This window comes from Camelus dromedarius, chromosome 16, assembly GCF_036321535.1.
Source record: "Camelus dromedarius isolate mCamDro1 chromosome 16, mCamDro1.pat, whole genome shotgun sequence".
Classification (NCBI taxonomy): domain Eukaryota; kingdom Metazoa; phylum Chordata; class Mammalia; order Artiodactyla; family Camelidae; genus Camelus; species Camelus dromedarius.
The window spans coordinates 16,067,916-16,082,067 of NC_087451.1; the positions used below are offsets into that span (position 1 = coordinate 16,067,916).

At 49.1% G+C, this 14,152-nt stretch overlaps 1 protein-coding gene across 5 annotated transcripts in view; it reads right to left on the minus strand.

Moving 5' to 3' along the window:
- The window catches only part of ANKFY1 (ankyrin repeat and FYVE domain containing 1), a 72,631-nt gene that overhangs the window by 4,465 nt on the left and 54,014 nt on the right, over window positions 1–14,152 (minus strand). For all 5 annotated transcript variants that reach the window (XM_010987922.3, XM_031469492.2, XM_064495050.1 and 2 more), the window contains 12 exons: window positions 13,298–13,396; window positions 12,887–13,040; window positions 11,984–12,152; window positions 11,084–11,202; window positions 10,271–10,427; window positions 9,381–9,581; window positions 7,583–7,759; window positions 4,913–5,060; window positions 4,375–4,465; window positions 3,704–3,828; window positions 2,214–2,360; window positions 212–302 (listed from right to left, as the gene is read on the minus strand). In XM_010987922.3, the coding sequence (XP_010986224.1) occupies window positions 212–302; window positions 2,214–2,360; window positions 3,704–3,828; window positions 4,375–4,465; window positions 4,913–5,060; window positions 7,583–7,759; window positions 9,381–9,581; window positions 10,271–10,427; window positions 11,084–11,202; window positions 11,984–12,152; window positions 12,887–13,040; window positions 13,298–13,396 (1,678 nt within the window). The remainder of the gene's footprint in view (window positions 1–211; window positions 303–2,213; window positions 2,361–3,703; window positions 3,829–4,374; window positions 4,466–4,912; window positions 5,061–7,582; window positions 7,760–9,380; window positions 9,582–10,270; window positions 10,428–11,083; window positions 11,203–11,983; window positions 12,153–12,886; window positions 13,041–13,297; window positions 13,397–14,152) is intronic.

Here is a 14,152-nt window from a genome sequence, read left to right on the forward strand (position 1 = left end):
TGCCGGCAGCCGGCAGGCAGGCCACTAGCCTGAGCGCCCTGGGCTCCCCGCGTCACTAGAAGTGGGCACAGCCCCATCACTCCTGGTCAAGCTTTGCTCCTAAGAGTACGGGGACCTGGCAAGCTCATGGTTTGTCATGGAAAAAGGTAGGAGCAATGGTCTGAGCAAAAACCCCCTTATTCCTCTGGCAAGCGATGTTGGGGGGTCTTACCAGTGATGTTTGCGAGTTGTGACTCCAAACTTGGCAGTGCACTCGTAGCAATTGGAGCCGTCGCACCATGGGGGCTCCTTGGACAGCATGTCTGTAACACAGGCAGGGGACCAGTTCCGTCAGATAGTGACAGTGCCCGGGGTTTGGGGGAGCAGGGAAACAGACCAGTAAATAAAGCAACACATCGCAGAGGGACAGGAGGGACAAAAGAGCCACACACAGGCCCGCCTCCTTTTACTGAGCTTCACAGATACCGTGCTTTTTACAAATTGAAGGTCTGTGGCAACCCTGCATCGAGCAAGTCTATCGGCGCCACTTTTCCAACAGTATTTGCTTACTTCCTGTCTCTGTGCCACATTCTGGTAATTCTCACACTATTTCAAACTTTTTCATTGTTATTCTATTTGTTATGGTGATCTGTGATCAGTGATCATTGATGTCACTATTTTAATAGTTTTGGCATTTTTTAGCAATGAAGTATTTTTCAATTGTTTTTAACATTGTATTTTAGACATAATGCTCTTGCACACCAAATACAGTACAGTGTAAACATAATCTATTTTTTTAAATGTAACTTTTATATGCCCTGGGAAACCAAAAACATTTGTGTGAGTCGCTTTATTGCAATATTCACTTTACTGGGGTGGTCAGGAACTGACCATGGTCTGCTTGTATCCTAACTGGCTCAGGGAAAGCTTCACCAAGGAAAACACAGAGAAGCACCATTTGCCAGGCAGACCAGGGGAGAAGGAAATGGTGTTAAGGCCGAGAAACAGCCCGGTGTCTGTAGGGGAAACCGTGCAGTCGGTGATGGCTGGAGGGTCAGGTATGGCAGGGAGAGGGCAGCCCAGCAGCTAGAGAGACTGGCGGGGGCTGAACGGGGAGGGGAACCAGGCAAGAGACGAAGGAGGCAGAATCTGTAGGATCTGGTGCCTGAAAAGAAGTCAGGGGTGTGAGGAGGAGGCAGGGGGAAGAAAAGAGACGAAGGTGATTTCCAGGTTCTAGGCCTCCAGAGTCTGACTGAGTCAGTGGTGGGACCAGCAGAGGAGTCACTGGGGAGAGAACCTGAGCAGCAGAGGAGTTCAGCTCTGAGTCTGCGGACGCTGTGGGCACCTGGGCTGGGAGCTACGCATGCAGCTGAGAGCAGCAACACCTAGCACTTATCACCACACCCGGCACTGCTGAGTGCCCTACACACAGGAGGAGACTGAGCTCCCAGGAAGAATCGATCATCACCCGCACCTTCCACACGCCAGCACTGTGGATGGGATGCGCTCCTGTTCTGAGCTCTTAAAAGGCTGACCAAGTACAGGGCAGACAGCAGACTGATGTAGAAACACCGCTTTAGCTTGGCTCTGCTACAAACCAGCTTTGTGACCTTGGGCAAGTCACCTCCATCATGATCACGCAGCTGCTAAGTATGTCTGAGCCCATTTCTCCACACACACCATGAGGCTGAGAGCCCTGGTCCGTCTCCACTGTGGGCAATGACAGCACCCTGACACGTGAGCACTCGAGGCACTGATTCTGCCACCTCAAGGGGGACGAGTAAAGGCTTACAAATATGAAATCATCAAGTGTGAAGCTCTCCCTGCCACAAGAGGAGCACAAAGGAGGAAGACTCAGTGGGACTGACCCAGAAGGCTATTCTGAAGGACAAAGAATCAGCTTTGGTGGAAGGACAAAGGGCGTGCAGACACACAGCCAGAAGCTGTGCGGAGGGTGACCTGCCCCGAGCTTACAGATTTCCGGTAGGATCAGGGGTAGTGGGAAACGACACGGGCCCCACGCAGAGCACTCTGAGAAGAGACGGCTGACAGTGGCCCTCCCACTGCGGCTCAGAGGTCCTTCCCAGCACTCACAAAGTCCTGACTACGTGATGCCTGGTAGGCTACTGGTTCAGATCGTGGAGAAGTTGTTATGAGGTATGAAGACCACCAACACACCCAGATCATCAACACCGTCACGTGCCTGCACTGAGAGCGGAAGGCGGGCCACTCACCTAACAGTCTGAACAGCAGCTGCTTGGTGGCAACCTGGTAGTTGAAGATGTTGACTCCCTGGTTGTTGTTCACCCCAAGGCGGGCCCCAGAGCGGACGATGGCGCGGCACAAGTTGGCATTCCCTTTCATGTAGGCTAAGAGCAGCACTGGAAAACAAAACCACAGGCAGGGCTACTTCGCACCAGGCCCAGCCCAGCACTGCCAAAGGGCTGGCCGAGGACGGCCAAGGGCAGGACAGACCCCAGAGAGGACATTTGTTAGCGAAGTCCCCGCTGACCCACAGCGGCCCCGCAGCTCTGGGGAGAGCTCCACAGAGGGGCTGCGGCATCTGGCAGTCAAGGGCCTGGCCACGCGCCAGGGGCTCGCACGCAGCGCCAGCCCCAGGGACACTCCTGTCCATTCAGAGCTTTGGCCACAAGGGAAGAGAGGAGGGATCAGATACTGAAGGGAAAATATACTGTTGTCTCAGCTGCCTTCCTCAGACATAAAACACTGGGGGACAAAGCTCTTTTCACACAATGTAACTAATTCTAAAGACTTGTGAGGTGTGTACACATAGAGAAAATAATCAATTAGTGTGGGAAACACACTCCAGAAAGTTCTGCCTCATGGATCCTCTCTTCTGTGCAGGCTCTGGCCAGGCCATCCTGCTGGCCCTCCTTCCTAACAACTACAGCTAACAGCAGCTCCCTTTTGCTTACCTTTACCAGATACTTTTTTAAATTCTTTCATTTAATTCTCTAAACAATGCAGTAAGATCAGGGTTGTTATTTCAAATGAGGACACAGGCATAGAGAGGTGACACAATTTAGCTATCACCCTGCTGGAATATGACAAAGCTGGGTATCTGAAACCAGGTCTGTAATTCAGATGCCTGGGCCTGAGGTCCCTGCCTGCCTGGCTGCCTGTTGACCCGCCCTGGACAACGGTGCTCGTTGGAGTAGGTGGTGAGCCCTGCAGCGGCTCACTCCCAGGGCTGACTCCTCTGAAGCTCAGGCTCATCACTGCTGGCTTAAAACACATGTTCATGAATCAAGGCCAAGAATTCTTCCCAAGGCTAAGTAGCGATGACAAAATATTTGGTCCTATGCCAACGTGCCACTTTTTCAAAGCACCTCACTATGTCCTGTAGTGTATTTCCTCCTTCTGAAGCACCTGTGAGGTGGCTGTATTTTTCTCTCTCTTGGGATTCGGAAGCTTGAGTAGGGACCTAACTGACTGGATAGGAGATAGATGAGGGCAATAAAAACCAGTGGGGAGGCCTGTCTGGACATGATATGACTTTATGAGTGCTAGATGCACTTCAGATGTGCTTGTGCCTAAAATCCAACACCGCCAAATTCCACCTCAGGAATCGGTGACAGATGCTCATACAGCCCAAATGCACTGGGCTGAATGTCCTTAAGTAATCACACGTGTGCCCAGGCTCCAGTCGTTCTAGGAAGCAAGGACCACCATGAGACCGGGCAGACAAAAACCTGTGACATACCCGTGTTTCCTTCTGCATCTGGCTTATCCAGAGGGTACTCAGGCATGCACTCCAAGAAGAGATCAAAGATGGCTGCTGCATTCTCTTTGCCATATTGTCCCAAAATGTGCAGGGGCGACTGGCCTCTGATAAAAAAAGTTGGGAAAGTTAGGTATATATCTGCCATGGCCATCATGCACAAAAGAAATGGGATTTTCTGAACTCTGTGATGCTGGGTAAATCTAAAGGACACGATAATCATAAAGTTTTTCTAAAAAAGCATTTTCAAAAAGAAAAACTCCAGGATGCCAAAGGCTGATCAAGGGCCCGAGTGGCCAGTTCTGCAGCGTGCACCTTCTTTTATTTTTCCCTGTTGTCTTTTAAATGGATTTCAAAGTATTAAAAACTAGAAAATAAATGATTTTACAGTTTTTAAAAAATATATTAGAGCTTCAAACTACAAATTAGATTGGCATTCATTTAACATGTCAAAAAATAAAATACATTAGTCTCTTCCCCTGGGGAGTTGTCCACAGAGAAGCAGTCAACAATTCTTGGCTGTAAACTCCACTTTCACTGTAAGAGCTGATGTTTGGACCTGGGGCTAATACAAGGCACCCATGACCACCAGCTCTGAGGGGCAGGCAGGGGACATGGACCCCTGGCCTCTCCTCTGAACCACACACACTCACCTTAGATTAAAGGCTTCGGCGTCCACGGTGCACTCCGTCAGGAGGACCCGGATGTTGTTGAGCCGGCCATGCATGACCGCGAGGTGAAGAGCTGGAGAAGAAATCCTCTTACAGTGCAAGCTCAGAGGCACACACAGAAAATCCAGACTCTTCCTCACCCTCAAAAACCTCCCTCTAAGTGGGACTCAGCCAAAGCAGCCTTGTCTACCCACAGAGCATCCTTTCCAGTCTTCACCATCCCCAAGAATGAGTCACAAATGCAACCTCCTAAGATTTGTCTTCTGCTTCTGCAGTTTTTCAAAGATGAGGTTTAATGATTTCACAAGGAGCCACTCTAGGCTTCTAAGGTTATCATTCAGCTCGGGAGGCTGCCCAGCCCCTGGTCAGAGCAGGCTGGGTGCCCGGCTCAAACACCTCCTGTCACAGGGCTGGTCCTCTAAGAGCCAGTGATCCTGGTGGGGAGCAGGCCCAAGGGAGCAGCGCCCCTCCACCCCTAGAGGGCGCTCAGCACTGCACACCATGAATGGCTGGAAATTACCATTGTTTCCATTCTCATCCACAGCAGCAAAGTCCACTCCATTCTCCAGGAGGACTGAGCAGATGGTGGGCAGGTCCTGCTGGGCAGCGAGATGGAGGGCGGTCTGGCGGTGCTTGGTTAATTCATTCACTTTGGCTCCTGCAAGAAGCTGTTGAAGTTGATTACATGAGCAGCCGCTCTACCACAAACAACCAAGGTCCCACGGACGGGGGCCAAGCCTGCCTTCTTTTGGCATCCACAGAGTCTGCCCTGCTGGCAAAGCTGGGAGGACAGGGCCTCACATACACACCCGGTGAGGCAAAGGCCAGCAACACCAGACCCAAGGACAAACTGGCAATTATGAAAGGTTAGAAAAGCCATTCCTTAGGACACAGAAATTCTAAGACTTCAGTATATAAAACTACACAGGACTGCAGTGACGTTCACTGCTCTATTTGGAGATGTCCACTGCTTGTAACAGTAAAACCAGATTGCGGGAAGGATTTCGTTAGGAAAATTATAATATATACAAACAATAGAATAGGTAGCCATTGAGATGATAAATATTTATGATTTAACATGAAAGGATGTCTACAATATAGTAAGTTTTTAAAAAGACAAGTTAGAAGACAGTAAGACAGTGAGATTCCACTTGAAGAGAGACAGACCGAGAAATGTATACACACACACAATATATTCAACTCTGAAGGTGTTTAAAAGCATATATTCTGAGGGAGAGGATATAGCTCAGTGATAGGGTGTGTGCCTAGCATGCATGAGGTCCTGGGTTCAATCCCCAATATCTCCATTAAAATAAATAAATAAATAATCTAATTACCTCCCCACCCACCCCAAATTCTTTAAAATTTAAAATATATAAATAAATTTTTAAAAAAGCATATATACCAAACTCAGAGCAGAGTTGGGAGTGAAAGGGAGATACTAACTGCCTTATACCCTTAACGCACTTTAAGCTTTTCCATGATAAAAATGAAATATTTTTATATGATTTTTTAGAAGAATGAAAGCAACATAAAGAATTACAAAATCAAAAGCAGGAGGTCCTTTAAATAATATCTTATGTATTCATTCAGTATTTGAAATTCATTCATCATCCACTTTCTGACAAAGTTTCAGAGACATTTGCTGGTAACAGAAAGAATCTACAGTTCACAGTCAGAGCCCAGTTTGCCTCTCCTGAGGTCTGAGGCCACCCCTGGTTGTGCTGTCTGCGTGCGCAGGCGCTCTGCCTCTGGGAGAATCTAGGCAATAGTTAGCTGCTCTATTCTGACCCTGATGGCCAAGTCCCAGCACCCCCTGGACCTTGGGCACCTGGTCAAATCACTCACAGGTCCAGACAGGACACATCACAGAGGGGTATTTGTGGTCTGAGTGCTGTGCTAGGACCATAGCTAACCCCACGGGTGTTACCTGGGGGTAAGGGGAGAGGTTTGGATAAAGGCATTGTTTTAGTGGAACAGGTTCCAACATTAAGCCACACCGATTCATAGAGGAAGGACTGCATGGCCACTGTTTGGAAGATCGGCAGTTTCTAGGGACTCCTATTACCTGCGAGGTCAAGCCTTACTAAGACAGAGGCATGATCCTGGTGAAGGAGCCATGGCCCTCAACACCCCTGGGCTCTCAGGGTGGCAGGCAGACTGACCAACATGTGACCCAATTCTCTACTACTTTGAGGCCCACCTCTATTAGAAACAGATCTACCATACAATCCAGTAACTCCACTTCTGGGTATCTCTCCAAAAAAACAAAAACATAGTAATTCAAAAAGATACATACACCCCATTTAATTGCAGCATTATTTACAACAGCCAAGATATGGAAGCAACCTAAGTATCCACGTTGGATGAATGGATACACACACACACACACACACACACTGGAATATTATTCAGCCATAAAAATGAATGGAATCATGCCATTTGCTAATATGTGGAATTTAAAAAACAAATAACAAAACCCCCAAGTTCAAAGATACAGAGAACAGACTCGTGGTTGCCAGGACAGGGGTGAGGGGTTGGCAAAATGGGTGAAGGTGGTTAAAAGGTACAAACTTTCAGTTACAAAATAAGTAAGCCCTGCAGATGTAATGTACAACATGGTGACTGCAGTTAGTAACTAAGTATTACTGTATATCTGTAAGTTGCTAAGAGAGTAAATTTAAAAGTCCTCATAAGAAAAAAGTTTTTGTAACTATATATGGTGACAGATGTTAACTAGACTTATTGTAGTGATCACTTTGCAAAAAAATACAAATATTGAATCAATCTGTTATACACCTGAAACTAACTGAATGTTGTATGCCAACTATATCCTAAAAACCCCAAAAAGACTGATGAAAAAAAGAGTGAGAGGGAGAGCAAGCTCACTGGAAAGCCTGATCCAGAGCAGGCAGACGACAGAAACAGATGTCCCTTCCCTTGATGCTCCCACCCTGCCTCTGCCTTCCCTCGAGGCCTCACTCCAGCATCCGCCTGCCCACACAGCCCACTGGGCACTCAGGACACGCTGCTCACAGACACTCCTGCTTTCCCGAGAGTACTGGCTCACCCCCCAAATCCGCACTGGCCTCTCACAGTAACTGGCAAACACCTATGACGAGAGAGCCCGCACGTGCCCTACAACAGGCTTTGTCCACATTACACACAGTAACGTTTTAGTGACACTCACCAGATTGCGGACAATAATCTCTGAGCCTGCTTGCACAGCAAGGTGCAAAGGGGTCAACTTGGAAGCATCCTGGACTCTGGAATTCACGTTAGCTTGGACACTGATCAGGAACAGGACACTTTCAATGTCAGAGTTCTGAACTGCCACGTGAAGAAAATTCCGGCCCTTGTTATCCACCTAAAGCAAAAAGTGGGAAGCAAATTATTAGTGAGCTCCCCCTGCAAAAGTGCCTCCTGAGCACCAGAGAGCTGCCCTGACCACTGGAGAGGCCACGGGGTAGTCCTCCTGCAGTTCCAGGAAGCTCCCTCCCAAGAACCAACACTAAAACCCACATTCCCCCACCACCATCACAGATCCACTCTGCATGTCTATGCACATGGGCACATCCACGTGGTCGGAGAAAGGGAACTGATCCAAGCTGCCCTGGTATCCTCCTGCAGCAGGAGTGGGCTTGGAAAGCCAAGAAGGAAACAACCTGAAGGACAGAGAAAAGAATCCACCAAAATACTGGGATGCACGGGGAAAGGCAAAGGTGGACACTGGCCCTGGGAGTCTCCTGCTTTGGCTAAAACAAGCACCCAGCATTCTAACACCACAGCTGCAATGCCCACCTGACCCCTGTGCAGTCAAACAAATCTTCAGAAATTTCCAGGAAGTCTCCTCTTTTACTGAGCTACAGGATACATGCGAGGGAGGCCGCCAACAGTACGTCACAGACTTTGTCACTGAGGTGGAGCAGGCAAAAGATCACGCAGATCAGACCACAGAGGATCCTCGTACCAAGAGCCGCCATATTACTACGAGGGCTCAGGAAGAAGTGAGGGAGACACACGTTCTCAGTCTCTCTCTCTCTCTCTCTCTCTCTCTCTCTCTCTCTCTCTCTCTCTCTCTCTCTCTCTCTCTCACACACACACACACACACACACGTCCACCACAGGTGCTGGTGCCACAGCAACATGTCTGCAAAGGACTTGGATCAACAGCACCGGTTTCACACCAGATGGGGAGATGTGAGATCACTACGGCCATTCACGCGCATCCTACCCCACGTGAGCAAGGGTGAGGAAACGCCTGCGTGAGTCAGTGACACTCAGGCAAATGCTGAAGAAAAGGGAAGTACGGAAGCCTGGGACGCACCAGGGCAAAGTCTTCACTCATGTCAGGACTTTTGTGAAGGTCCCAGGTTCCCATCTTAACTTCATAAATGGCTACTCAGAAACCTTGGCAGTGTCCTAAGTGCTGGATGGAGATTCACGTGTCTGAGGACTGACTTAACTAACCCATCCCAGCTCCTGCCTCAGATCAGTTGCTACTGTCATTTGCCACCCAGTCTGATGTTCCAGGTCAACAGCTCGCCATCCAGATTTAGCAGCTGGTGAAGAACCACAGAGAACAAGGACAACTGAGCCTGCTGAGCTGGATGGTAACAACTCCCATGAAACCGTTTAAACCCTCTGAAGACATTCATTACTAGGGCAATCAAACTACCAAGCAAAAGTAAAGGACGATCTCAGTCGTACCGGCCACAGAACTCCTGTCACAGGGCCCAGCCGCCCCAGCTTCCTTCCACACGGGCTCCAGCTCGGGGCTGACGCGTGGGGCAGGACAGGCAAACTCCTCCCAGAACCCACACGACAGCAGAGCAGCCACATTTTAAGAAAGGGGAGTATAAATTCAAAGCAAATGTCTTTATAAAGAGGCCTGTTTATTAGTTGGTGGCACTTGCTCAGTCTCCACGGGATAACAGGTTCTGCTCTGCCCAGGGCACGGTGGAGAATGTGGGGTGGTGGTCACTCACCTGCTCAGCAGCCCCAGACTCTCGTTTTAGGATGGCCTCGGCTGCCTTATTGTTCTTGTAGGTCATGGCGCAGGCAAAGGGGGTCAGGCCCTGTCTGTCTCGTACGTTCAGGTGGATCTCAGGGTGAGAAATCAATAGCTGAATGATGACGCCGTGTTGGTTGCTGATGGCCACGTGGACAGGCGTTCTGCCTTCTGCATCCTATGGGGACAAGGCCCAGTTAAATGAAGTTAAAACCCAGGAAAAACATGGAGGGGAATAACTTTTTAATTGAATTTGGTTCTGAGAATCAATACTGCCACTCTGTATTTGAAATCAGCATCTCAAGAGGCCAAACACTGAGGTGACCAACAGCCACTGCCCATTACCCTCATGCTCCAGTGACCCAGAGCCACGAACACACTAGGTTTAGAAAAGTTGTCAACCTCACCTCTAAGTTAAACCACTGCTTATCTGGCCGCAGGGCAGCATACAAACCTCCACAGGCTGGAACACTGAAGAGCATCAAGGAATATAACTCATGGATGTGCCACCGAGCTACTGGAACAATTTCCTAAACACGGTACTCAGCCTGGAGCTAGAACAAATTCTCAGTGGAAATCTGTTAACTAATGGGGACAGGGGGTAAGGGAAAGTTGACTGAACAAATCTTCCTCACTTTGTAGAAAGGACCAAGACACAAAGAAGGAAAGTCTTAGCCTGAAATCATTAAAACGACTAGACAGGCTGCATGACAGAGAGAGTCACTTCACCAGTCTGCACCTTGTGCCCGTCCGGGTGAAGCAGAGGCCCGGGACTAGAGAAACGGCGAGGCCCCTGCCGTAAGAGGAAGTTTCCCTGGTCCTGGAGTTACCACCCACCTCCCTGGAAAAGAGAGAGATTCTCCATACCTGTGCATTTACATTGGCACCAAACTCCAGAAGACACTGTATCGTCTCCTCCAGCCCCCAGGAGGCTGCCAAGTGCAAGGGGGTCTGCCCATCTCTGGCCTCCTCCTCTCCTTCTCCATTAGCACCAGGTTGTCTGGGACTATTCACATCACAGCCACTGAAAGGAAGGGGGAAGTAAAGGGAAGGCTTCAGAAGCCATGCCCCAACCCGGGGGGAAAGCAAGAGCACGCTGTGAGGTGGACAGCCGCAGCCTCACCCCACCCAGCAGGGAGGCCGCCGCCGCCCGGACAGCAGTCCTTGGTCCTTGTCCTCAAATACCGGTATCGGGGTCCCGCTCTCACGGATTCTTCAGCAGATGGTCCTGGGGGCAACCTGGGTATCAGAACACTTAATAGCTCCCCAGGGGACCTGCACGCTATGAAAGCTTGAGAATCACTGCTCTGAAGGTTTCCTGAATAACCTCGCCTCCCGCACACCCTGCACGCGGAGGCTGCGGGGCCCGTGCCGGCTCAGGAGTCGTGGTGCAGCCATGCAGAGACTGTTCGGTTCCTCCACCTCCACTCCTGGTCGCACTGTGTGACCTGCACGGCTCCCAAAGCAGGAAGCTGGCTTAGCTTTCAGATTCTCTGAAGTGGGTACATGAGCCTCTCTCCTTAAAAGAGAGTCAAGTCCCTGGCTGACTTGACTTGAAGAACAGTGACCCCCTAGCAGCCCTCATGATGAAGGTCAAGCCAGCTACAGGCATGCCAAGGCCGTAGTTAGAGCAAATGAGAAATGAGCCAGTTTTCAAAGGGATACTTAGGCTTCTCGGACCTGCGAATAAGAAAGCAGGCGATGGACTCGTTGTTCTCATCAATGGCTCTGTGCAGCAGGGTCTGGAGGCACCCGCTAGGTCCTGGACCCCAGCACGTGGCATCACAACCATGTCTGACCTGCAGGAGAACACGGCTCACTCACAAATACTGCCTAGCAAAGGCGAACATTTTTATTACCATCTTTGAGCTTACGCACATCATTAGATCCATTTTTCTGGCAAGATACAGTTGATAATTAACTGAAAATTATTTTAATCTGTACCATTCATTAGTTTTATAAACACTAATTAAAATCTGCTCGCTGCAAGTTTTTGCACTTAGCTTCTGCAAGATGGGCTTGAGAAATCAAAGAAAGATACATTTGATTAGTGTCCTCTAGAGCTGTGTCTTAGAAGGGACAGAAAACACACACAAGTGCCGGCTACACACACTCACACGCCCCAGTAACATATACCTGTAATGCACAAGTAATCTCAAGAACGACTGGGGAAAACCCCTACGTGCAAAATGCCTAAAAGTCACATGTCAGGGCCTTCAGCAAACAAGATGAGCTTTCAGGGTTGCTGCCACTTTTGGCTTTTGTCTTCTGAGATTTGAGACCTTATCGCTATGGTGATAGTGAGGGCAGCCTACACCCAGTTACCCCACCTCAGAAGGCCCCTGAGGAAATGCTTCTTGATAGTTTCCTTGATAAAGACAGTCTAAGAAAAGGTGTTGGCAAGACTACAGTGAACTGCAAGTTTATTTAACATGACTTTCAACTGCTCGTCCTGGACCCAGTTAGTTACTTGGCAGCTCTCCTGCTCTTTGTGATTGCTTTGCAGGCACCAAATGCACCTCTGGCACGAAACATCCTCACGTGTAAACAGAGATGAAGCTCAGACACTTCTTGTCTCACCAGAGTGGATGCGATGTCCTCCAGGTTACTGGCCAACGCGAGCCACAGCGGGGGGTTCCCCTTCTCGTCGGGCACGGACATGTCAGCGCCCCGGGTGCAGATGGCGTCCACTACAAGCGGAAGCTGATTTCTGATGGCGAGCTGGAGGGCTGTCTCCCCATCCCGAGTCCTGTTAGTACATGCACACCAAAACCAATGTTGTAGCTGGGGCCAAATGATAAAGGGTGTCCCTCCGGGCGTTCCAGAGACAGAGCCCACTGTATCCTTTAAACACACTTCCCTCACATTCATTAATATTCTTTCAGAGAAATTTAACCTGTCAATAGCCTCTGTCCCTCCTGCCTTTAAAAAATACAGCCACACTATCCTACTGCACCCGGAAGATAACTGATCAACATCCCAGCATGCTGAAATCGGACAGGTATACAGCTGCATTTAATAGCAACTGAATAAAATGCCACCCCAACTATCCACTTGACAAAACACTTCTTTCATCCACTCAGTCATTCTAGGTCACTTGACATTGGAGATAAAGATAAATTCCTTCAAAAATACAAAATTTATCTCTTTATTTTTCCCCCTCAAGACTTTTGATAGCTCATTTGTTGAAATGGTCTTCATAACAACTGAACTTCCTACTTAAACAATCGATTTTGGATTGCCCTTTTTGATGAGATTTGGGCCATACTGTGCTCTGGTCTTGAACGGTGCAAATAAGGGCAAAGTACAAGACCCCTTCTGAGTCCACGATTACGTTTACTTACAACACTGAATCGGTATTTTTTCGGAGTCATTATTTCCCTTCTCTTATTTAACAAGTTACAAAAATATTTTCTACAAGCAAGGCTCTGCTTTTGGACCACCTCAATTAAAGGTGCTGCGGCGGAGTGCTGTCCAGCCCACCTGACGTTTATGTCCGCCTGATGCTCCAGCAGGAAGAGCGCGCTCCTGCTGTCCTGCCGCTGCATGGCCATATGCAGTAAGGTCTGCCCGTCCGACATGGTGTCGTTGATGCAAGCCCCGGAGCCCAGCAGCTGGGCTGCGATCGTGTGCATGCCTGCAAAACAGACCAGCCCTGAAATGACGCAGGCTCAGCCTCTCCCACTTCCTCAACCCCTTACTGCAACAAACACCCCTTCTCAAGCTCTCCAAGCCAACAGCTTTCCACTGGCTATTCCTGGCTTAACCCAAACAGAAAGGTTATTTTACAGCAAATAATTAGCTCCAACCCTTCCACTTCCCTCCCTCCCTCGCACACCCACCCTCTGACATCTGTCTGTCTGCAGGTGTCAGCAGCCTCTGGCACCGCCTTACCAGTCCACAGTGCCAGGCCCAGCACAGTCTGGTCTCGGGAATCCTTGAGGCTGAAGTCCGGAATAATTTGCAAGTTGTTGGTGGCATGAAGAGCATTAGCTAAATTTTTTAAAAGGAAAAGAACACTTGATTTCACCATCCTATGAATCACATTTAAGGTACTCCAGAGAATATGAGCTCAGTTTCAAACTGACTTACTGATGATTTCTATACAAAGAGAATGGATAAATCTTCTTGTGGGGAGTGGAAGCCCAGACTTTTGATATTCTGCAGTGAAGCTTGTGAGGAAAATGAATGTTTTTAAAGGTTGAAACACTGAATCTTCACAAAAGGAAAACAGACTCCACTATGGAAAAACACATAAATTACTTGATTACTGAAAAGAGAATGAAAACAATGCCCTGGCAAGGATTTCCTAACACGAGTGAGTCCTACCATCTTACAGCTCCTGTGAGGCTAAGAAAAAGGCACAGCCTACTCCCTTCCACAAGCACAATAAAAATGCTGGCCTCAACAAGAATGCAGGCAAGAGTAAAACACATTTCATGGCAGGAAAGAGAAAAACCAGAAGGCGGCTTTCTGAGGGAAATGGGTCTCCCGCCTGCCGGCTTCCCCGGCCCCCCTTCTGGCTCCTCTCTCAGGGTCCACCTGCCAGGGAGGGGCAGAGGCAGGTGATGGGGCCGACTGGCTCGTGGAAGACCTCTGCAGCAGAGTTCTCAGACTGCTCATGCCAAGGCAAAGCTCTGTCTGACCCACACCAAAGTGGCCTGGGAAACGCCCTGAAATAAGAGAGGAGTGGTCGGGGGTCCTAACACCTTAACCCAACAAGTGAAGTGGGCAGGCCTCAGCCTGAAA